Here is a 25,684-nt window from a genome sequence, read left to right on the forward strand (position 1 = left end):
GTTTCTAGAGAATCAAGAGGCATTTTCAATGCTGCTTCATTAACCATACGGATGTCTGTTAACAGTTTGAACCTAATCAATCCTGCAGGTTTTATTAGAGCAAAATGCTCGTTATCTGCACGGGTTTTTTGGTGTTTTTTTTTTGTTTGTTTTTTTGCCTTCTGAAGTCAAGTTACAAGACTGGAGACGGTTGATTTTGCAGCCCTGCTTGGATATTCCTGAGATGATCTGCAATGTGCGCAACCTGGGGCTCCCCCCTGCCCTTTGGCTGGGCCCCCAGCTGCTGACAGCAGGACTAAGCCGGCTAAAGGTCAGAGGCTGCATTTGACTGAAGACGGATCACATTGATGAATATTGCACCTGCTTAATGAAGTCAAGGCCACAGATTTGGGGCCTTTTATGGTTCTTCTGGTTCACTCAATTTCACCTTCACAGACCGCACCACTAATCCAGCCAATCATTTTGACTATACATGCAACTGGTGACTGGAGGACTAGATGAACCTCACTGGAAAACAGTGACCGGAAATTGTCGTCTATAACAACATTGGAAGTATAAAGTGTGTTCACCTAGAATGTCTTATGTAATACACACAGCAACTCCTTAAGATCTATACAGCAGATATTCCTACCCTCATTCTGCAGAGCAGAAAACAAAAACGCATAGAAATTAAAGTCCTGGGATTACAATTCAGGTATTTTTGCCCATCTGACTGCTCTTTCCACTGCAGGAGCCTAACTCTCTGGGGATCTCATTTGATTCTCACTAGAACCCCGTGAAGTGAAGCAGGCTGTATAAACAAGTGGGTCCATTTGCCAGGCGCCGTATTCATGCAACCAGAGGAGCAGGTGTCCTCCAGCCTAGAATTCCACTGAACGCCCTGGTTACCTAAACAACTATATTTTTTCAGTCTCATCCAAATTAACTATATTCATGAATGTGGCATCAACCCAATGGGTGGCAGATTTAAAAGTCACAAAATGCTAGTTTGTTGTATGTGTCCAGACTGATCCAGGCATCAGTCAGAGGAAGGGGGCTCAGAATGCCGTTAACTCCTCAGGGGAGCTCATTTTCCAGCCATGAGAATTAGATCCATCGAATTCGTGGTCACTTCTAATTCTATGACAGATATCAGGGATATTTTCTCCCAAATATCACCTGTACACTAAATTTTAGAATATTACTAAACCTAAATGAAAAATTTGGGGATTACACACTACTTTGCACTATTGTGCTTAGTCTCATATACAGGGTGGAGCAATAGTAGGTTTACAGTTCATATGGAAAATAATACAGTAATTTATAAATAATAATACAAGAATAAATTGTGTTTCATGTACTCACAACTGTAAACCTACGTTTGCCCCACCCTGTATATTACCACCCACACAAGAGCTGAGTGTCTTTTTTTCTTATTAGGGCACATCATCAACAGTACTTGATTTCATAATTTTCGAGGAATGGCAAACTTAGCTCCAGTCTAGGCATGTCACCAACTTATTCAGGAATCTGATCCAAACAGCACTTTGAATTAATTATTGAGAGTGTATTAATATTGTTATTTGCATTTACTTCATATTTTTGTAATTTTTTGTCCTGGTTAGAGGGTCCTATTATACCTTATTTTGCTCCTGAGATGGGAGGCTAGTGCATTGCAGTCTTGTGTATGGCTAGGAGTGGGAATCAAGATGTACAGTAAATGGGGTGGGGGGGGGATCAAAATGAGTGGTTGGTTAGTTACACTTTCGGTCTAGACAACTGAGATTAAAGCGTTTTTCATCAATAGCAAAACGACTGAATATTTTTCCTTGGAATTTCCTGGATCAAAATGCATCATTTTCAATTGGCTGCCAGTGTTGACTGAGGATGTGAGGAAGTCTGAAATACCTAGTTAATGATCTTCTAAAACACCTAGTTTTTTAAAATGATTTTTTAAAACCTGTTATATGGGTCCTGAGGAGACATAACCAGAAATGCCATTTGAATACTGGGGAAGACCAGGGGAGTTTCAGACATTTTTTCTTCCTACTTGTGTCAAAATTAAGAGAATTAGTTCATGCTCCTAAGTCAAAATTGTGTCATTATCCCAGTGTGATCATTTATTAATTTCTATTCATGGAAATCCAAATGGACAAAGTCATTTTACAGGGCAGTACTGTCCATTATAGTAGCTACTAGCCAAGTGTGGCTATTTAAATAAAAAATAATTAAAATTTTAAATTCAGTTCCACATTTTAAGTGCTCAGTAGCTACCTGGGGTTAGTGGCTACTGTACTGGACAGTGCAGATTCATAGAACAGTTTTGTCATGATAGAAAGTTCTGTCGGACAGAGCTGTTCTAGAGCAAAAGATTGGAATTCACAGAGGCGGCAGAAACACATCCTCTATCCAATCACATAGTTATTTGTCAAACACTTAATGTAGTTTCAGTGATAGTGACTTGTGGGACCAGGCTGCTGGGGCCTGGGCATCAAGGAGGGGTGGCCTGCAGCCTTCTTTCTCAGACTGTGAATTGGCCCTGTGTGCCATGGGAGAGGATGAGCCAAGTCTCTGGAGAAAGGGCAGGTGCAAATGAGCCATTTCCATTTTCCACTCCTGCAACTCCCAGAACCTCGAGTCAGACCTGCCGCCAAGTCGCACTTGCACAGAAGCCCAAATCAAAGTGCGTTTTGGATTAATTTTCTGGCTGGTATTTTTTTTTCTTTTCTTTTCAAAATCTACCTTGTGCCTGTGATTAAAGACTTTCTTTTTTGCCATGAATTTAAATGAATTTGAACCTAGTAGTGTTTTCCTCCAGCCATGATATTTGGCATAAGCATTGACCAAATGAAATTAGGCTTCGGACAAGCAAAGATTATAACGGAAGACTAAATAACACCATCCGCAGCTCCTAGACTAGGCATCTTTACGTGAATGCCTTTATTGGCTCCTCATCATTGCCAGTCAGCTAGTAAACATATCCACAGACTGGTGAAAGGTCTTCCTTTAGAATGGAAAAGGTGGAAACAGTCTAGTGTTTGTTGCATCAGCCACTTCAGACTTATCAAAACTTAAAATAAATCACCAATCATATCCTTTTCTCCGCTGTATCTCACTAGGACTATCTCTACTGTAGTAGGAAGGAGATTGAGGCAGAATATTTGCACAAGATTGTTTAGTCAGTTATAGCAAGGACATGAGATATACAACTCTCATTACTTTCATCACATGATTCTTCAAAGCAGACTTATTGGGAACATGTTTTATTTTCTTAGGAGACTGTAAATCCTTTGAGACTGCTAATAATACATATTTTCATCCTACAAGTATTTGATACAGTTGGAGGTGCTCAGCACCTTGGTTCGACCCCATCAACAAATCTTTATTGAACAAATTAATGAATGAATAAGGAGATTGCCAGTAAATGTTACTGGTGCTGGGGTTGTTGGGTTCCCCAAGATAGAAATTGAGAGGAAACCTCAGAGAAATTTCCAGACAGATTTTATTAAGCTTATTCTTGAGCACAAGGGAGTCAGCAAAGAGGAAAGGAAGTCCTCCAAACTGGCTGGGGACAAAGCTGCCTTGCACAAAAAGGCAGGCTTTTTTAAAAAGGCAGGCCTTGCAGAATTTTCCACTTTAGGATGGAGTGATTTCCTTTTCCAGTTTTATTGCCTGGTAACTATGTTCGTGCCTGCGCTGGGGGCAATATGGCAGACTGCCCATTACCACCACCCTAGGAAGGTTGTATAGCAGTCAAACCTTGCTCAACTGCACACGTGGATCAGTAGTTTCAACATCTGCAAGGAAGCAAACAGAAGGGAGATAAAATCAGCGACCTCTGTATTTCTAAGTAGAGAGTGCAGGGGTGGTGACATTCGTTGGGTCAGTTTATCTGGCAGTCCTTCTGGCCACCTTGGCTTCCTGGTCACCTGGTATTTTTCCATTCCAGGGCTCAAGTATCAATGAGGCAGGATAGTAAGAAGTCAGGAAAATTCCTTGGCAAGTGGAATGGGGAAACTGAGACAGATAGCTAATTCAAACTGGCCTCATCTAGCATCCTGACTCACCTGCCTTCTCCTTCCTTGCATGTCCACTCCCTTAAGTATTAAACCCTCAGGACAGTGAGGTTCTGATCAGCATCAAATAATCTTAGGAACAAATCCTCAGGTCTGCTGACCACAGAAACAGAGTTTTGGTCAAACTAGAAATAACATCTAAGCCTCAGTTGTGTTTCAGCTCCAGGCCCAGAAAAGCATCTAACCAGACAAACCAATGCCATGGCTGGCATCAGGACCAGATGCAATGACTAAAGACCCCCTACTGTAGCACCAATCAATCAGTAGAGACCAAGACCCTGACCCTATATGCTCATTTTGATTAATCAGCATATTAAAGGACACACCTGGAAAGTGGTGAATATTCTATTGAGATCCTCCCCTGAGACCTCCCCTAAAATTCCTGCCTTTAGAAAATAGATAAAAACCCTTAAGGCAAAGGACTCAGTGCACATGCACTCTCTCTCTCTAACACACCTGCGCCTTCTTTCTTCAGGCGTGTATCTTTGCTTCCTTTTCTGGTAAGCTCTAAGCGTCACCACAAGACTTGCAACCAGGGGAGTGGTGGGCAGAGGCAGTTTGTTTTGGGCTGATCCCCTAAATCTCTCTCTAAGGGCTCTTTTGCCTCTGTAACTTGTTTCCTGAGTCCACACAGCCCAACTGGTTCACTTCTTCTGCTTCTGTGACTTACTTTCTAGAAGGCCAAGGCAGCTCTCTGAGCAGCCCACTCGAATTTTCTCTTCGAGTGTACTTTCATTTTGCATGCTAAATAAACTTCCTCTTGCACTAGAGTTCTTGGCTCTGAATTCTTTCTTTGCTGAATTCAAGAACCAAGAGATGACATCACCAGTAACATCTACACTGTCTCAGTAACAAATCTGTCTGGCCTGTTAACTTCTAGCTGATAGCTATAAAAAAGTGGTGGGGGGAGAGTATAAGAGGTGCATAAATTTGAGAAGAAACACAGATTGTGAGCTGACTGAAAGTGTATCACTTTGAAGCTTCCTTAAAATTTCCATAGGGATATGATGGCAGAGAAAACACTTTTTAAAGGGCAACTGTGTGTTTCAACTGGAGCAGAGGTTCAGAGACATGCATCCAGTCTATTGTCTCCTTTACTGAATTCCGTTTCTGACATTCTTCCTGGAAGGAGGGGACCTAAAGGTATTGTATTAGTTTGTACTGTATGGTTTTGTATTTTGGGCTGAATGGCACAGTAATGAAGTTAGCTGACACTGAAAATGATTTATGCAGTTGAGCCCACGGTCCCCAAACACTTCTTTACAAACAAAATGGAAATGAATCCTAAAAGTAAAGCAGCCACAGGAAAATTGCAATCCATCTCCATACTTAAAATCATCTCTGATAAATCAGAGTCCAATCCAGTCATCAACATGTCCAACATACGTATATGATAAAGGCCATAAAAAGAGTTTTTAATACATGTGTAACCTCTTTGGGGTTTTAACAATGCCAACCACCAACTTAAATTTTGTGATGTAGCTTTCTAGTTCACACACCTTTAAATCACCATGACTCTTATTTGTCTCTTGTTCAAGCTGTTTTCTGGTGTCTCTCTCGCTGAAATGGTTTCAATTAGCGCCTGGAAAGGGTTGATGCAGAACTCTTGCACGGTGCTTGCCAACATGGGAATTGGTTTTAAACATTGCCGTTTTTCATCCAAAAAAAGTCCCCCTTTCCTGCCCTTGAGTTAGAAGAGATTATTCTCAGACAGGCGTTTAGCTGATTTTTAATGTCAAAGAAACTTAATTTGCAAACTCCTTAGAAACTCTTTAGTAAAAGCTGCCTAGTAAAACAGATGATTAATATTGGTAAGCTCCTCATTTGCATATTAATTAGTCTCTATACTCAACTAATTAAAGCTGCGCTGCCTGCTTGAGGACTTCCTTTTGGACGGCTGGTCTTGTTTCTATGTCGTCATTCCCTACCTAAGGCAGGTAGATGTTCTGAGAAATGCGTAGTTAGGCCATTTCATCACTGTGCAAACGTTACAGAGCTCCCTGCACACAGCTGGATGCTACAGCCTCCTACCCCCCCGGGTTCTAAGGCCTAGCCTGTTGCCCCAGGCTGCAGGCCTTTACAGCATGTTACTGTACTCAATACTCTAGGCAATTGTGGCACAGTAGTAAATCTTTGTGTACTTAAACATTTCTAAACATAGAAAAATGACATAAAAAATACAGTACCAAAGATAAAAAATGGTGCACCTGTATAGGGCACTTGCCATGAACGGAGCCTGCAGAACTGGAAGCTGCTCTGGGTGAGTCAGTGAGTGACTGGTGAGTGTGAAGGCCGAGGCCGTTCCTCTACACTGCTGTGGACTTTACAAATACTGTACACTTAGGCTACACTAGATTTATAAAACATCACGAGATTAAATCAGGCACAAGAGAACATAATGAAATCAAGAGACTCGGTAAGCATGAGATGTATGAAGCTGCTGCCAGTCTAATTTTTGGCACACTGTTTCACAGAAAACTTTTTTTATAAATGGAGGGGGGGATACACTCTAAAAAAATGATTAAATACATAAACCAGCAACACAGTCATCATTTTCAAGTATTATGTATTATACATAATTGTGCTAAACTTTTTAGTCGAATACTTGATATATGCCAAATATTCTAGGCTCTTTTATTTATATTCTGAGTTTATTCTCACATTTACAACCTAGATCCTAGTATAACCCCTATTTTATAGATGAAGAACTGAAGGCTTGTTAATTTTGAGTGTCTTAACCAAAGTTGTTCAGCTTGTCATTGGTGGAGCTTGACTGTTTGCTTAGGAAGGATAGAACCAGGTGCTCTTACATGTCGTGTCCATAGCATCCCACTTCCTACAGTGATGGTACTGAGGGGAAAACCTTGACTCTGCCTTAATTTATGGCAAAAGTAAATCATCTGCATACTTAAAGCCATATAAGTAACAACTACATATAGTATTTCCCACAACCGATTCTGCCCATACGTGCACCATGACACAATGGCTGGGAACCACTAACACGGAGAGTTGTGAGAACAAATAAAGGAATGAATGAAGTGGTCTGCATGTCTGAGGACAGCTGTGGTGTGGACACATCCTTTCCTCTGTCTCCAACTGGTATGTGAGGACCAGAGAAACCTTCTTATGTTCCCAGAGCAACGGAGTTTCTGACCCCTTTTCTATGAGGGTGTTGGTATGGGAAACCACCCTATATTTCTGTTTTACACATAATTTTTAATGTTATGTAGACATGTGTTTAAAATTTGTTTGGGGGGAAGAGTATTGCCATTTAAAAAATCTGAATCAATCTTTACCAGTGAACTAGATGCCTGCTAGAATTAATGAGGAGAAAAACTGTGAATCTAAGCAATTAATTATTAAATAACAGCCAAATATAGTACCTGTGGGCAGAGAGGGCCTCTCCTTTGAGGAGATAAAAACTAATTGCAAAAACAGAGCTGCTGGGAGGTCACACTGGGAAGCATGGGGTGCACATAGCAGTGGTCCTTTTCCATTTGCTGAGCGACATGAAAAGAAAGGTGGAGATCTAAGGAAAAAAGGTATAAAAACTCTCGGGAAATTTATTCAATAGAATAGGTGCTAATGGAGCCAGTCAGAGAGGAGGTAAGGGGATATTTACACTGGGTTCCAGGGAGCTCTGTGAGTCTTGGGGTTTTCAATCCCTGAAAGAGTGCAAGTGTGGCACACAGTAGATGTTCCAAAATAATGATGGTGACCAGCTAGGCCCTGGCCGGGTAGCTCAGTTGGTTAGAGCGTCTTTCTGATACACCAAGGTTGCAGGTTCGGTCCCCAGTCAGGGCACATACAAGAATCAACCAATAAATGCATAAATAAGCGGAAGAGCAAATCGATGTTCCTCTCTCTCAAATCAATCAATAAAAATTTTTTCAAAAAGAAAATAATCACCTAATCAATGAATAGATGCATGACTTTTCCCTTCAGAATTTGAGAAATAAGGAAATGATATATTCATAAATATTACTGAAAATAGTACCTGTTATGAACTGAATGCTTATGTCCCTCCAAAATTTATATGTTGAAGCCCCAAACCCTGAATGTGACGGGATTTGGAGAATGGCCTTTGGGAGGTAATTAGGATTAGGTTTCTGCCACAGCAAGAATATACCGATCTGGGAATCAAGAAAGTAGAAGTTATGCCTCCCACTTGGAAAATTCCACATATGTTCCCCGTAACAGGCCCCACTGATACAGAGGATAGAGTCCGAAAGAGGAACAGCCCGGGACAAAGCAGTAGGTGGTCCCACTGAACTAGGACCTGACCAGCTTAGGCTCCTCGTGTCAGCGGTGAACAGGCCTAAAGGGAGCTCTGGTACAGGCCAGGGCTTTTGAGCCCAACTATGTACGGGGGATAGGCCAGTAAGGGTGCATTTGGATTTAAATACTGCTATTCCAATACACTTAAAAGTGACCTAAATCATAGCAATGGGCATCATGGGCAGCAGGGAGGAAGGCAGTCTGAGGGCGGATTCAGCGGCTCAGCAGTGTCTTCCAAGAACCAGGCTCTGGCCAGACCCCCATCCGCCATCCTCAGCTGCTTAGTAACGTCCCCCTCGTGGTGCCGAGATGGCTGCCACGGACCTGCAGTGAGGGAGCGCGGGAGGCAAAGCAGCAGGGCCGAGCAGGGGGGGCAGAGGATCTTCAGAGCAGTGAAATGCTCTGGTGCTGGAAGGGCGGATACGTGTCATTGTCCGTTTGTCCAAACCCCCAGAATGGAGCACCAGAGTGAACCCTGACCTAAACTGTGGGCTCTGGGGCACAGTGATGCGCCCGGGAAGGCTCAGCAGTTGGAACAGATGCACCGCTCCGGGGGGATGTTGGTAATGGGCGAGGCTGTGCGTGTGGGCGCGGGGGCAGTGGGAATCTCTGTGTGTCCCCAATTTGTCTGTATACTTAAAACCACTCTGCAAACTATAAATTCTTTTTATTTAAAAAAAAAAGTGTATATATATTTTAGAGGGGGAGAGGAAGGGAGGAGAGAGAGAGAAACATCGACATGAGAGTCGAACATTGATCGGCTGCCTCCCGCACACCCCCTACCGGGGTTCGAGCCCACAACCCTGGGGCATGTGCCCTGACCAGGAATCAAACCAGCAATTTTGGTGCACTGGGTGATGCCCAACCAACTGAGCCACACCGGCCAGGGCCAAAATATAAGGTCTTAAATATATATAAAAGGAACCAGGGACAGCAGAGAGCCGATTTCTGCAGCCGCCCCAGCAGTTCCCAGGCCAGCGGCAGCGAGGTCCAGTGCTGGGGGCGAGCCGCCCGGACACCCGCTATTCGTGGGCCCAGCGGTGGGTTCTCCGCAGGCAGTGGCAGGGGTGTGATCGTGGTGGTGGCTCTCCTTTCCTCACCGGTTTGTTCCTGGTCATTTTCTGACCCTCGCTCTCTGGCTTTCCCAGTGAGTTGGGGAGCAACCCACTACCTGTCAGTTCAGCGCTGGTTCCCTGCTTATATCTGCAAGAACCGATTTCTGTTGTTTGTACCTAAGCAGTCTCACTGGTAACGAGGTGGTTTAATTGGTTCATTGAGAATGAGGTTTTCTTTCTTTCTATTGTGCTTGTTGGGGTTGAGGGTTTCAAAAGATGGCCAGAGAGTAGAGAGACCATTAGTAGAATGTAGACCATATTTCCCAAGTCTCTATTTTAATGGCCTCCTCTCCCCAAAATGAATACATCCTGAAGGATACCCTGGGACAAGGGATACAGCTGCTCACAAATACCATTTATCGAGTACTTAATAGGAGCCAGGTACTATGAAAACTGCTTCTGTGTGGATGTAATTCTCACATCTTCCCGTGAGAAAGATATTCCCGTGTTACCTGTGTTTTATGGATAAGGTTTGAGATGGGTCCATGTGGTGCAAAGGGCAAGGACCCAGGCCTGCCTCACTGGAAAGGCCCGGGATCGCTCAGGGTACCAGGCCTTGCTTTTCACTTACTTACACCACTATCAGAAAGGAAAGTGACAGGCTTTTCCCACAAAATCTCCATAAGCCTGCTCAGCCTTGGCTGAAGCTGAGATCAAAAGCATCTACCTTGGAGTCCGTCCAAAGGATTTTGTTCTGAAAGGACCATAAAGACATTTATCACTTTTTAATGTAGAGTAAGGTCAGTGGCACGAACACTGAGGCTACTTTTAAAGTGTGGCTCCAGGCAATGTGCTCACTGTAACTGAGCCTCACCCGCCTTGCACTGGACTCGGTCATGGAGCTTGTCCACCCACGTGCCCTCTAGGAAAAAGTCCAGCTCTGCCCAGTCCCTGTAGCTGAAGCACACATTTTTTATACTAATTGGACAGTGATGAGTGATAGATAACTTGCCCAAAGGCCACCAATTTAGAGAGTAGCCTGTGGGTTGTGCAGCCTGTCCTGCAAAGATGGGCCATTCGAACAGATCTTAGAGGAGCTGGGAAACAGATAGTGAGTTAGCAGTGCAGCTGAAGGCAAGGGAGGCTCTGATGTCAAACTGATTCAAAATCACACAAAAGCTAATGTTATGAGAGGTGAAATTTGTGCTCCAGGAAATAGAGGACAAGGTAGTGATTGGTGGAGCGAAAAGGGTGGAGAAGATGTGCAGAGAGACGCAGAGACACAGAGACAGAAAGGAGGGGGAGGGCTGAGGGGGGAGAGAAGCAGAGACCCTAAGCGGACCCAGCCCTGGGGCTCCTGGTGTTTCCTGGGCTTTCCGGGAAACTGGTGGATTTCTGTTCCTTACGACCGCACGATCCTGTCTGAAACTCTTTCTCATCAACCTTTAAAGAGAAAACCTGTGAACTAACCCATCCTTCATCTCTTTAGTTTTGCCCCATTCTTCCTCTTTCAAACTAATCCATAGGCTGCAGCCCAGGGAACACTGAAATGGAGGGTGGATCTTGAATATATTGTGCTGAGACCGGGGCCTTCAGAACCCCTCTGCTCCCCTCTGTGGATAAAGCAGAATTGAGGGTATTTGTCATGCCATGGACTCTAAACGCAGAAGCAAAATGCAATTGTTTTTTTTTCATTTCATGAGTACAAATGAAACACATCAATCCACTTCCTTATGAAAGATATTTTTTTTCTGATTTAACAACCTGCTCTACTTATGTCGAAGGTGTTCTAAACACACACACTTGTATACTTCCTCTGTCGTGCCACGGAGAAGGGTCTGCTGGCTCCTGCCTGTTTCTATCCCTCCTCTGTGCTATTGTTTTACTTTGCATGACCCAGCACAGAGTTAGCAAAGCAGGAACTGTGGTGTAGTGCATATAGCCCAGGGCTCCAGACACAAATTCTAGGGTTCAAATCTTGCTTGTGCCACTTACAAATAGATCTCTCTGAACCTCACTCTCCTCATCTGTAATATGTAGATGATATTATTAGTTTCTACTGTGGACTAAGTGAGTTATTCATTGTAAATGGTCCAGTAAGTGTTGCTAAGTCAATAAACAAACCTGCTCTGAGGCAAGGTGGCTCCTGTACTGGGACAGAACTGCCAGACTGGTGGAAACAGAGCTCTACTGGACAAGAACTGAAGTGTGATTGTTATAAAGTGATTTTTTTTTCCTTGCAGGAAATTTCCATTTGCTAATTAATCTCTACGAGGCCATTGAATAGTCTAAAGTCAGAAAGCGTTTCAAATTATAAGTAACTTGTTTTTAGAAAAAAAGGATATCAAATACTATTTCAGTAGAGGTAAAAGGAAATCAAATACCATTTCAGTAGAGGTTAATTAACTGGCAATTTAGAGCATGCAGATCAGCAACAACTAAAAGAATGGAGGACTTGGCAGAAGTTGTGCCAAAAGGCCTGGGCTTAATCCCAACTCTGTATCCTTTTAATTGTTTGACCTTTGGCAAGGCCCTTGCTGGCCCTGAGCTTGTGTTTGCATAACGGGGAAACTTTTACCAGGCTGGCAGGGTGGTCCTGAGGTTGACGTAAGAAACACAGCACAGTGCAGGCCAGGGTGTGTGGCACTTAGTGACTCAACAAATGTTTGAATTTAAATTTGAAAATAGTTTGCACAGAGCTCATGCGATCCTTCAGTGTTTGGCTCAGGACCCGATGACTTCTTCAGGCCCAGTTCTACCAAGATGGGTCATCTGATCTGTGGCAGGCAGTTCAAGAATGCTGCAAAGGGGGAGCAGGCGGACAAGGGGTGAGAGACAAGGCTGAAAGAGACAATGAGTATTTAAGTTAGGAGAGGGTAGAAAATTTGTAAATATAAGAAAAACAATTCCAGAGTTTAGTAGTCTGGGGTCTTTTTGTGCAGGTCAGACCTAAGTCGCCTCTGAGGGACTCCCTGATTCACAGCCCAGGGCAGTAACTGACACTCACTTGGTCCAAAGCAGCTGGCAGACAAACATACACGAGTGTCTCTGAAAGGTCCTATCAGGACCGAATGTGTCTGCACCATAGGGGAAGGGGACCTACAGGAGGGACTCACCAGACTGGTTCAGGTTATTTGAAAATGAACCTCAAGAGAACTAACAAAGTGGCTGTTTGAGGTCCCAGCTCCTCACTACAGCGCCCCGAAAACTTGAAAGGCGTAGGACACCTTTCACTAACTATAAGGGCAAGAATCATTCAGAGCCTAGGTAAGGTGTGTTTCTATCTGCTGGACAAGAGACTGTCTCCCCTTGAAGCTGGAAAGAAGGCCCAGAACAGAAAGGACTGGCTGGAATGGTGGGAATGGTCAGCCCGCAGGGCAGGTCTCTGGAAGAGACACAGTCCAGAAGGCGGGTGGCCCCTTGTCACAGGTGGTTTATTATACGTCCCGACTAGAGTTCCTGGCTTGCGAGACAGGGAGGAGAGACCCTATTCAGCTAGAGCCCCAACCTTAAAACTGTACATCTGGGGACCTATTTACTCTGTTTGTAAGGAGTGAGAGCACAAATGTGTTACAGAGATAATGTTTTATGTTAGTATTTCCAGATGAGAAAAATAGTTCAGAGACAGGGCCTATACCTAAGAGTGGTCTCAGATTACAAAACCAGCCAACCAACCAACTAAACAAAAAACCCACACACTTTTGAGAACTTGGTTTTGTGTGCTGCTCTGCCAACTGTGTGACTTTCAGTAAATCTATTATCTAACCTCCTGTAGCCCTAATCTATAATTTTTTTTTTTTTTTTTATAATGTGCAGGTCAGACTCAGCGATTTTTTAAAAATGGTATTCAAAATGTGTGTCGGTACCAGAGCACCCTCTCCAGAGATGAACCATTAGCTTTCATTCGATTTGCAAAAGGTCCTGTGACTAAAAAAAGGTTGAAGGAAGAATCTTAGCCCCGGTGGGAGAGGAAAATGAAACTGAGAACATTCTCAATCTTGTGCTGGAACAGAAAATTGACAGGAGGATTTGATTTGCTCTGTTTGGCTGAGAATAACTCACTTTTCTCATGCAAATGAAGACTGAGGAAGTAGATGAGTTTATATTGTTTAAAATGCAACGTGATCTTTTGGCTCAAATAGCTGAATGCCAGTAAATTAGGGATTAATTTGGTTCTGAAAATCATGCAAATTCTCTTTGTGATTTTGTGCATTAATGTAACTTTCTACTAAGTGACTTTCACTATTGGGAGATAAGACTTGGCTACTTTTTTCTTATAGCTGATAAACACAGGGACAAGAGCCCTTAGACTGAAGACAACTTAATGGATTATAAAGGCTCCTTTATAGTCTGATCTACTTGGTTCACGCTGTTATGTTTTGATTTGGGGCTGAGCTCATGATCAGGTCACAGAGCAGCAAGTGTGCAGTTTCCATAGTCAACAATTCCTCTCCTCTCCCTGGCTCTCGCCCACCCATCCCACTCAGTATCACTACCAAGAAGAAAGTGTTCTCTGGAATGCAAGCACCCCAAGGGAGAGGGAGAGGCCTTGCTGTTTAAAAGCTGTATTCCTCGCACCTAGAACAATGCCCGGTATAGCTAGTGGCTCAGAAAGCAAGCATTTGTTGAATGAATTTTAATACTTATGAGTTTCAGAATGGTTTCGGATTGGTGACCTCTCTTTCTGAGACCTAGTAGTAGGTCAAGTGTATCAAACTTGATTCTCTGAAACTGACTTTGGCGTCCTATTTCCTGAAAGCAATGTAGATTGTTGGTTTTAATTTATAAAGCCCAGTTGGGGCTAAGATATGCAGGTTATCATCATCTTTGTGCACTTTTCAACCAACTAAAGTGGTTCAGGCAGTTTCAGAAGAATCCAGATTTTAATCCTGGGGAGCTTTGAGGCATTTGTCCTTCTGTAGGGCACATTTTCACTACCCTACCGAGTCACAGCTTAATGTATTGACCTCTGAGTCAACACAGACTGAATTCACCATTTCCGTCTGTATCTTGTAGTTGTCTCTCTCTCCCATGTAAGAAATTTTAGAATTAAGGTTTGAGACATAAACATGGCCTATGTATCCACATTAAACTTAGATCTATTTTAGTATATGTGCTTTGCCAACTTAAGGATGGTTTTTGAATGGTGGGTGTTGGTTGAGCGGCCAGATGATGGACACATGCCCATCTCACCACTGATTCCGTTTCCTTTTTGCTTCCTTTGTATTCTCACTTCTTCCTCCGAGACATCTGCCCACAAAACCTGGTTTCCCTGTGACCTGGTGATTCCCTTCATATTTGCTGGGTTTATATCGACCTTATCAAGACATGTTGCTGTGACATACTGACAATCAAGGGCCATCTCAGCATGAAGGTTTATGCAGAAGGAAAGAACACTGCTCAGATTTTTTTTCAAAGGCAGTAAGTCCGGGTACGTTTAGGCTGGGATACAACACTGACATCCAAGGGTTTGCTACAGTGCTTAACACACAGGAATCCTACCATCCCGCACAGCAAATGTCAGTAGACTTCTGGGACACCAGATGACCTATGAAGCAAAAGACATGACACAGTGGTTAGGCGTGCAGGTTTTATGACAACATTTTAAAAGTGTAGCTTCAAAGCTTTATGTAACTCCCCAGATAAAGCTAACCTTTCACCCCTCATAGCCCAAAACGCGTGTATGGGATAGATACCCTATCCTAAGCATTATTTAAATTTTTTACTATTTAAAAAACCCCAGATGTTCATTATTCTTAAGTTATAAAAGAGACAGGTAGTATAAAATTATGGTGAAAAAGGACTTAAGAAAAAGAGAAGTGAGAAAAGAAGGGTTAGGTGGGGGAAGGATGCCCTGGAAGTGGAACTTGGCGGAGAGCCTGCGACAGCGCCCGAGCCTCAGGAGGGCTTCATCAGCCCGGCTGTTCCCCAGCCACGCTCAGAAGCTGGGATGCTGGGGATGCCCCTAAGTGAGGGCGAGGGACTCAGGCTGGGCCCAGGTGGGCTCAGGGGGAGGGGCAGGATCTTAAAGGGGCAGCAAAGTTCTCCAGAACATAACATTTTTATGTCTCCTCAGTTTTCTCAGATAAAGCAGTCCTGGAATCTTGTGTAGGTTATAAAGAAAATAGATACGTTAAATAACTATAAACATTGTAGAAGAGTGCATAGTTATGCGGATGTTGAAAATGTAAGAGTAATGCCCTAGCCGGGTGGCTTGCTGAAGTGGTGTCATTCTGGGCACCAAAAGGGTGTGGGTTCCATTCCCCGTCAGGGCACATACCTAGGTTTTGGGTTCAATCCATGTGAGGGAGGCAGCCGATCAACGTTTCTCTTTCTCTCTCCGCCTCCCTTTTTCTCTCTAAAAAAATAAATTAAGTAAAATAAAAATACCTAAAAACTAAAGGCAATGACAGTACCTGTGGGACACAGCAAAGTGGTACCCAGAGAGAAATGCATATAGCCTTAAGTATAATCACTCTTAAAAAAGGAAAATTGAAAGCAGGTCAGCTAAATTGTCAAGTCATGTGGCTAGTAAAAAAAGAAAATTACAGAGTAACAAAAGGAAAGAAAGGAACTGATGGAATCCATAAACTAGAAAACAAAAAAATATAGAAAAATCACAAAATAAAAACTGGTTCTTTAAAAAAATAATAAAGCAGACATACCTCTGGCAAGATAAGAAGAAAAGAATAAAGTTGGACAATAGTACGACTGAAAATGGGGCCTTGAGCGGCCGACTGGCTCAGCCGTTGAGCATCGAGATCGCGGTTGGATTCTGGGTCAGGGCACAGGCCCGGGTTGCGGGCTCGGTCCCCAGCGGGGGGCGTGCGGGAGGCGGCCGATCAGTGACTCTCATCACTGATGTTTCTCCCTCTCCCTTCCTCTCTCTGAAATCAACAAAAACATAAAAAGAAAGGAAAAAGAAAAATGGGGCTTAAATACAGCTAGAGGATGATTTTAAAAAACCCTAAGAGAACAAGATGAACAAGTTTATTCCAAAAACAATGTTAAAAAAAAACTAGCTAAAGTAGAAACGTTTCTAGAGAAAAAAAATAACCAAAATTAATTCAGGAACACACCCGTGCACCTACCTACCTGTCTGTCATAAAGACGCTCTCCCTGCAAAACAGCCCAAGTCCAGATGGTTTCACGGAGTTTTACCGAACACTTCCAACTCATTTTGCTAAACTACAGTAATCCCACCGCCAATCCAGACAAGGTCAGTAGGAAGAAAAGACGTAAAGTCGCAGATGAAACATGAGCTGGTCGCCTCCCGCTCAGTACAGTGTTTTGAGGGTCTGGCCCGCACACTGGCCAGGGTGCGGCTCTCAACTGCGGCCTCAGGAGGCGGGGGGTTCCGGGCACTAACGTTTTTCTTCACCTGTCCAGCCCTCCCGCTGCCGTTTGTCCCGCGGACACCCCCGCGGCCGCGCCTCCCGCCCCGCAGCCGGTCGCCCGTCTCCTCCGCGCCGCGCGTTTCCATCGGCGGCTCTATCCCGGCTGTGCCGGGCTCGCGGGACTGGAGAGGGAGCTTGCACAGCCCCGCGGAGGACCGAGAACGCCCCCTCCCCGCCTCCCGCGTCAGACCGCTTTATACAAAAGGACAAAACGCGGAGCCGCCGCCAGCGGCCCAGCATGGGTGGCGCCCCGCGCCCGAGGCCGGGCTGGGCGGGACGCGCGGCGGCTCCGGGCCGCGTCGGGAAGGATGCCGCGCGCCAGCCACTTCCTCTTCCTCTCGGCCGCGCGGGACCGGCCCCTCGCTGCGCCGCGGCCACAGGAAGCGCCGGGCGGGGCCGGCAGCCAGCGCCCCATCGCGCGCCCTCCGCGCGCCACCCGGGCCCCCGCGCGCCCCTCCCGCTGCCCCCGGGGCCGGGGCCGGGCCAGAGCCGGCGCGGGCGCGGGCGCGGGCGCGGGGAGGGGGCGGCCCGCCATGGAGGTGGAGGAGGCGTTCCAGGTGGCGGGGGAGATGGGCATCTACCAGATGTACTTGTGCTTCTTGCTGGCGGCGCTGCTGCAGGTGAGTCCGCGCCGCCGGGACGGCGCCCCGCGTCCCCTGCTCCCGGCCCCGGGCGGGGCGCCCCCGTCTCCCCTCCCCCAGCGACGCGGGGCGGGGACGCTGAGGCTCCGCGAACACGCGAGGCAGGGGCCTCCCCGCCTCACCCCCCGCGAGGGCGGGGCCGGGTCCTGATCACCAAGGTCGCCCAGCCTGCCAGCCCCAGCCCCTCCCCCTCCCGCGGCTCCCCAGGCCCAGCCACCCCTCACCCCGCGTGGGCGAAGGAGTGTGCGCGCGCGCTCGTGTGTGTGTGTGTGTGTGTGCGTGTGCGCGCGTGTGTGTGTGCGTGCGTGTGTGTGTGTGCGTGCGTGTGTCGGGGGCGGGGCCCCTTCAGCGGAAGAACCGGGTAGTAAGGGTGCAGAGTTGCTCTAACCTGGGACACTGGCACCTCGGAGCCGGAACGCGGGGAGCGCGGGGTCGCCGGCCGACGAAAGGCCGCCGCTGGGGCGACCTCCTGCGCTCTGGGCGCCTGCCCGCCGCCTCTCACTGGTCCCAGGGGCTCCCGCTCCTGGGGCGGCCAATGCACGGGTCTGTTTCTCTGGTTGGAGCTGCGCGGGGCCCCGTCCAGAGGCAGCCGGCTGGAGGCGGCGAGGGGACAGCGCCCGCCGCAGGGTGCGGTCGGGCGGCGGAGTCGCGGCTGCGCTGGGCAGAGCTCGGGGGAGACGCGCACCGCACCCTGAAAGCGCGGGTTCCCTGTGCGCAAGGTCACCACAGATGCTCTCTCCCGGGCAAGAGTTTACTCTTTTACCAGCCTAAAGGGTTCATTTGACATCAGTTACTTCTCCCAATAGTCTTAGACATTCTGTTCACAAATCCTTTTACCATTTTACTTCTTCATTCGACAGATACCTGAGTGCCTACTATGTGCTTAGCAGGGGCTACAGTGGTGGGCACATCAAAGCCCCTTTCCCGTGAAGCCTGTATTGTAGTGGGGTGGGGGTGAGGCAGGCGGACAGTTAAATAGTTACAGTTGATATGTAATGATAGAGATTATGAGGGAAGTCCACGCTGGTCATAGTGTAACCAGTTCATCAGTGGGTAAACCTTGCATAAGGCAACTGCTCAGCAGGAAGATGGGGGTTGGGGGAGGCAAGGGTTGACTTACTGATTCTCTTTTCCGTTAAAATGTTTGAAAGGCCAGTTGATTTCATCACCCGCCGGAACAACTGTTCAAATGATGGACTGATAGATGATGTCAGTTCCTTCTCCAGCAAAACAAGCTCTCAGTCCACAAATATGCGGTGTTCTGAAGTTCCTTTGTTTGAGCTTTAAGTGTACTTTTCCTATGAGGAAAAAGTACCTGTGCTAATTTACAAAAGAGTGTTAAAACAGAGGGATTATAGAATTATAACCCTGATGCCTGATTTCATTTGTAATACTTTTTCTTTGAGAAAATTCTTTTCCCGTTCTAACCAAGAATTCCAGGAACAAACTCTCTCGCTGAGCAATCCCAGCTCCCCAATTCCCCATCCCGGCACTCAACCTTTGGTGTGATTGTCTTCTTACCTGCCTAGCCAGGTATCCAATAACCTAGAATAATTTTCTGTTGAGTGGAATGTGGCACTAAAAAGGCCACTGTTTGGGGTTCGTTAAGTTTCCCTCACTTAACTTTTCTTTATGGTTGACTCGGGTAGTTAGTTTGGTACCAAAGAGGTCGAAACTCATGATCATGACTGTTCATTGATCTCTGTGCCTGACACATGGTCAGTATTTGCCACTGAAAAACTAGGTCTTAGAGTGTTGGGAATGAGGTGACTGGCTGTTTATTTTGTAGGTGTGGGCTGGGGAGGTGCCTGTAGCTGTGCCTATGTCAACAGAGGAGAGGCCCCATTATGGACAAAAGTGAATTAAAGCTTCACAGCTGTCACATGTTTGTGAGCTATGTGAGCCAAGTGGTCCCAGGATCGCCCCAGGTTATCCTGGATATGAGAGTGGAGTTCTGCAGAGACCCCTCTATTAAGTCTTGTTGCAGAGGTTTGGGCTAGGGGAGCTGGCCTGCAGAGTGGCAGTGCTGGGGGTCCCATACAAGCTCTAGCACGATGCTATCACCATTCTTGTGAGGGTTGCTTCCCCCAACAGAGGGAAAAGTCAGGAGACCTTTTCAGAGTTACAAGGAAGGAGGTTAATTTCTGCTTTTAAAACTGAAGCACTTGTGTACCGTTGCCCAAGGAAGGTACAGTGCCAACTGCTAGCCCTACTGCCGGAGAGGGAGAGGGGGGCCTGCCAGAGAGCCAGCCCCGCACATTGTGGGAGGGACTGCGGAGGGCGGGGCCTCTGCTTCCGCAGGAGCCTTCTCTGCACCTGAGATTTGGTGATGACCAACCTCGGCTGAGAAACACAAAACCAGAGGACAGAGATGCAAACCTGACATCCTTTGGTGTGTTCTTCCTCCTGGGACTATTATTATTTTTTAAATGGAACTGTTACTACTTTTTAAATGGTTTTAAGTCCCTTTACTTCAGACACATCCAAGTTCAAATAAGATGACAAAACCACTTTACAAAGCCAGCTCTAAGGATCTTTTGGTTAACTGTTTCCTTGGATTGTTGATACCTTTATATAGCTCCTTAAAAGTGACCTCAGCACCCGGGCACCTTTGGCTAGGAGACTGTCCTTCACGCTCCTGCGAACACAATCATTGGCATCTCCAGAGCGGTTGACTTTCAGATACGTAAAGATTATATGCAGAGTTTGTAGATTTCCCTTGGGCAGGATAAGATGCAGATGCCCTGTGATGGTGATACGTGGTTTTAAAGTGCATAAGCAAAAAAACTAAAGGCAAAAAATTGCCTTATGTCAAAACAGTTGTCTTAAAAACAAGCAGTAAGCTGTGCAGTGTTACAGTTAGGAAATTTCTTACCCTCCAAATATACTTGCCCTGCCTTGGGTTAGAGAGAGCTCTTTGTGGTATTTAAATATGAATGATTCTGTTTACTTTATTAGTGTTGATGGTGATTCAGAGTTGATGTCATCATCACTGTTTTGTGTTTTTGTGCTTGTTTGCCAGGCTGTCTGGAGGAGGAAGGCTGGAGTACAATTCTTTGTTTTTTCATCTCCTTAGACATACGTGAAAATGGCCCCAACTTCTTTGTTCTAAGCCAGAGACTCCAGCTCCATTTTCTTCAGGATAATGAATTACAGGTTGTAGTATAATTTGCACAGGAATTAAAGCGTCCATGAGCCAATAGGAACCTGGAACCTGTAACAAGCTTTCGTTGCACCAGCAGAATTATGCCGCTGCTGTAAACCTTGGCTTGGGGTGCGGTTCTCTGGTGTCCGGAAGGCATTATTCTCATGTCAATGCCTAATAACCTCAACCTGGCTTTTCAGATCCTAGAACTGCCAGTGCATTCATAGCATCCATGCAATAAATATCTTTTCATGGCGTTTTAGAAAGTGGAATGACCGAACAGATATTTTTCAGAAGAGGAAACTATAATAGTCAATACATGTAAAGATGTTTACCTTCAGTGGTCATATGGGCCAGGTGTATTAAAATGACTTTGAAATATCATTTCACACTTATTAGATAAGCAAACATTAAATAGTCTCACAGTACAAGTGTGATGAAAATGAGTAGAACCTACGCCTTGTAGAGAAAGATTTGGCCCTGTCTAGTAAAATTAAAACCCAGAATTGGGCTCTTAGGTATACGTCCTACGATATCTCTTGAACATGCGCATAAGGAGATATGTATAGGATGTGTATTGCAGCACTGTTTGTAATAATAAAAATTAGAAACCACCTAAATGACTCTCAAAAAGGGACTGGATGGTTAAAGTGTGGTATAAATTTGATATAACAAAACAAACGAACCAGATCGGTACACAGCTACATGAATGAATCTCTAAAACACAAAGTTAAATGGAAAAAAATTAATTAGCATAATATGTACAATGTGACACATACTCATTATAAATTTTACAACCATCTGAAGCAATACCGTATTTGGTTTGCAAATGTATATGAACCACGTAGAAATATGAGCACATGGAGTAGAAGGATCCACACCCAGTTCATGGGACTGTTCTTGGGAAGGAGGGGAGGGAGTGGCCCTGGAGAGGGGAGGGGTGCCAAGGAGATTTCCTCTGTGTCTGCAATACTGTAGTTTAAAATCCTGAAGCCAGTATGATAAAATGTTACTTGTTAATCCCGATGGTGGGTTCATGAATCGTTTTTTTATTCGTTTTGCTTCTGCGTTATTTTTTTAATTAAAAAAAAGGTAAAGCAAAGATCTGTATACCTAGGAGAGAATGCCGCAGCTCGTTGTATGAGGATAGCCGTTCACTCTTTTACTCATATTCCTTTAACCAGTGATGGCTGTGAATTGTGGTCATTTAACACTTGGGAGGGTGAGGGGAGGTGGAGTGAGTTTCGTTCTGGGTGCTATATTAAACTTTGTAGAGAATGCTGTCACAACTAATATAACCCACCTGCTTGCATTTGTCCCCATGCCCCACTCTCCCCAGGAGAGTCACAGGAAGACTTGCCTGTAGACAAGGTGTCACTGGGGTGGGTAGCTGCTGGGTCTAACCTCGCAGCCATAAGCAAGTGATGAAGTTCATCCACGCACATTAGTGAAAACCTTCGTTGCATTGCAGTCACTGGGACTGGCTCTCACGCCCCAGGGGATTCTCACCACCACCAGGAGTTCCGCCAGGATGAGTAGCTGCAGCAAGAGCTTCCCGAGCATGACTGCAAAACATGAGCATCTACCAGGGTTCTCTGCTCGTTTGAGCACGTTTTATGCCATCCCTACCCTCTAATTTCGTTCTGTCTGCCCTCAGACAGTGGCTTGGAGCTTGGGTGATCATCTGGGGCTCGTTTGCTGGGCAGGCCTTGCATCAGTTTAGGTGAGTGGGGCACTACAGGTCAAGGACACCTAGCTACGCTTGCCCCCAGTATGTCCCCGGGAAGCTATTGTTGTCTATAGACAGACACTGCCCCCTGGCGTAAAGCGGATGAAGCTGCAAATCTATCCGACCCTCGGATTTCCATGCGGGGCTGATGGAGACCCAGGAGCCTCTGGAGGTTCAGGGGGCTCCTTTGAGCCGGAGTATTTCAAGAATCGGAAGGTAGCCTTGGAAAGCAACTAGCCCAACCTCTACAGCACCCACATGTCTGGCCAGGGCCACCCACAGCTGCTTGGCATATGCCCTGGCTGAGAAGGTATTACCTTCCATGACTGCACAAAAAAGTCATAAAAATGTGAAGACAGGCCATGTGAGTGTGGCGGAAGAAACACTAGACGCGAATGCCCTAACGGTCCTCGGCAAGGTGGCCCAGCGAACCTCACAGGTGACCGCGCGTCTTTACTGCGCCTGGAGGTGGCCGGATCCTAAGATTTAATTCATTTGTTTTGCAAGTTCAGGATTTCTTAGAGTTACCCAGTGCCCAGCGGTTAGTTGGCATCGTGTGAATGTTGACCTTGATGCTTTCAGAATACCAGCTTGCTTTGCCACCACAGCTAGACGCTGCCTTGCAAGGAAGGGCCGCCAATCAAAGACACGCAGCTCAGGAACCTTCCCCGACTTCCTTGACCAACCCTCAGACCGAAGCTAACGTCTGCATTCATGGGGATCGTGTGCTACTCAACAAACAGTGTATGATTATAGAAAAAAGAGAAAACATAGGAAAAAAGGAACAAAAATTACCAGAACACTACCAGCCCAAACTAAAATGTGCTCACTTTTTGATGCATGACCTGCCAGACTTTTTATTACACAAATATGTACATTTATCTGTTTTGCAAAAAATTGTATTTTAACCTGATTTTGTGTGTCTCAACAGTATTATGAATGCCTTGCTGTGTTCATAAATGAGCAAATACTTTTTTTTTAATGGCTGTAGCCGAGTGTACCAGTGTCTGTTGCAAATACAGGTTGGTCAGTTCTTCTTTTTCACAGCCCTCAAACCCACACAGCCCGTGCTCTGGGTCATCCTTTGGCTCTGGCCTTCACTCCTCCCAGCTGAGTGTTTACCACTCCTCTTACCCCTAAATTTCTCCTGGCCCCATTCCCCTCCTCCCCAGATGTTCTTTGTTCCAAAACAACCTTCTGAGCATAAAGAACAAAATGACGGCTCCTTGGCTTTCACCCCTCCCCTCGAATCTTGCGTGAAAAATCATTCAAGGTTAAATAAAAAACCTTAAATAAAAGCATACTAGCCAACCCTTGGCATTGTAAATGGTGTTTATTTTTATAGTCCTATCTGTAGTGATGAAACATTTTATTGCTCTGAAAATTTCCTTAAGTTAAAAAATGTGCATTAATTTAAAGACTACTAAGTACATAATAGACAACCAAACACGGGCATGTGAAACTTACGGGGGGTACTCAGATGACTGGAGTTCGCGAAGAGCTGCCGTTGTAATATATTCTATTTTTTAAAACTCTAAATTATGTTCTTTACCTTCCTGACTCTGATTGGACTCTTTCTTTGGCCTAAAAATTCCTTCCCCAATCTCATTTTGATTAACCCCCAACAGTCTTTCACTGCCTAGCTCAGGGGTCACGCTTGGAACCATTTGCTCACTCCCCTCGGTGGCATTCGCATCTGCTTTCCCTGCGCTCTCTGTAGCTTCGTTTCTACTACGGCTAGTAGAGCATTTGTCAGCATCTGCCTGGATCTATAGCTCTGGATATATTTGTTGTCCTGACTTGAATGTATGTGGCTACAAAGAAACAACTGTTTCTTATCCATTCTTGTTAATCACCAAAGGCTCAAAATACACTGAGTTGTAAAGCGTTGGTACTCACTAAAATATTTTTTTAAAAATTAAACTGAAAAAAGGAAGGTGGTCAGTTGATGGTATTTCCATTTTATTTGGGAGAGAGAGGAACAGACGCAGGTTCAATAATGTGTCCAAAGTCTTAATTAGTGGTTGGAACCAAGGCTAAGTTCTAGAATTACTGGTTTCTAATCCATTTTCCTTTCCCCCCCTACACCATTCTGCAGGGAATTAGTTAAAATGTATGATGGGCTCTTATGTACACAGTGCTGTGTGGGTTTCTTGAAAGGATATAGGAAATGTTAGGTTTTCCTTCCTTCAGGAGATGACAGATCATTAGGAAATTAGAACTTAACTGCATCTACACCGTTAGTAAATAATGCAGGCGGTGCGCGTGCAGAATTAAGAAAGGAGACGCTGGCGAGGTCTAGAGTGGTTCATTTACTTCAGAAAGAGGGCTGAGCTTGAGCTGAACTTTGAAGCTTGGGTTTAGGGGAAAATGGGAAAGTCATTTCAGGTGGAAAAACATAACATTGGAAAAAGTGCAGGAGAGAAATAACTCACCTAAAACGTGGCCCAGACCCGCAGCTCTGGCCTCAGCAGTTTGCTAGAAATGCAGACTCTCAGGTCCCTCTCCAGCCTCGGAATCAAACTGCTCCTTAGAGTTTGCGAGGCGCCGATACGTGTTATTTTTGTGGTGCTGTGCAGTTTACTGCTGGCTGAAGAGAGTCCCCATTTGCCCCCCAGAATAGCTTGGTCAGATGTGAGTGAATGAGCTAAGGATGTATTACTCGCGTCTGTCTTGCTAGAAGCAGACCTGAAGCTCGTTGAGGCTTTGACTTGCTGACCGCCTGCTGGAGCCGAGGCGCACACTCGGGCTCAGAGTCCACCTTCCCTTCCCGCCACACAACGAGATGTCGTGTGTGGGGACCCGAATATTCCAGCAGAAAGCTCGAGGGTGGGTTAGGCAGCACCTGGGCCGTGTGGTGGGATCTGGAAAGCCAGGCCGTTTCTTGTTTATCTGTTAAGATGTTTTGACCTGAAGAATGTCATGAGGAGGGTCCTCGGGAGGCTGGTCTGGTGGAGGGATTCGACTTGAGAAGAAAGGACACATGGAGACACCAGTTATTCGGGACACAATAACTGAATTTTTTTAAATTCAGAAACTGTGTAGTGTCAGTAAGCCACCCCCAAAATATTTATGGGATGCTCGCTCCACGCCGGGCACGGGGCATTTGGTGTTGCCCTCGTGATGTGGCCTTGCTCGGGTAATGCTGTTGGTAGAGTCACTCAGGTGACTGAGTACCAAGTGCCCCGAAGGCTGCCAGTAGTGCCGGGAATGACATCATCTTTGATTTTTCCTGTTTCTGTTTTTCTCTGAAAAGAGCTCCGGCCCCAAAGTTCAGTGGCTCCCCGTCTCATCCCGGCCTCGCTATGAGTGTTGCCGGTGACCCTGAGTGACTCACCGGTCACTCCGTAGCTCATTGGTCCCGCGTACAACACAGACACCCTA

At 45.7% G+C, this 25,684-nt stretch overlaps 1 protein-coding gene and 1 long non-coding RNA gene across 3 annotated transcripts in view; one reads left to right on the plus strand and one right to left on the minus strand.

Annotated features, from left to right (window-relative positions):
- Positions 1-14,751: 14,751 nt before the first annotated feature.
- Positions 14,752-17,133, minus strand: LOC308548651. Its single transcript, XR_013997645.1, has 2 exons — positions 16,484-17,133; positions 14,752-14,936 (listed from the first exon to the last, which is right to left on the minus strand). It is a non-coding gene; the product is annotated as an uncharacterized lncRNA (long non-coding RNA).
- Positions 17,134-17,233: 100 nt separating this feature from the next.
- Positions 17,234-25,684, plus strand: part of SLC22A15 (solute carrier family 22 member 15) — a 44,514-nt gene continuing 36,063 nt past the window's right edge. For both annotated transcript variants that reach the window (XM_081120484.1, XM_081120485.1), the window contains exon 1: positions 17,234-17,405. In XM_081120484.1, coding sequence (XP_080976610.1) covers positions 17,319-17,405 — 87 coding nt within the window. In that variant the 5' untranslated portion in view covers positions 17,234-17,318. The remainder of the gene's footprint in view (positions 17,406-25,684) is intronic.

Source organism: Miniopterus schreibersii, assembly GCF_964146895.1.
Source record: "Miniopterus schreibersii genome assembly, chromosome: 19".
NCBI classification, from domain to species: Eukaryota; Metazoa; Chordata; class Mammalia; order Chiroptera; family Miniopteridae; genus Miniopterus; species Miniopterus schreibersii.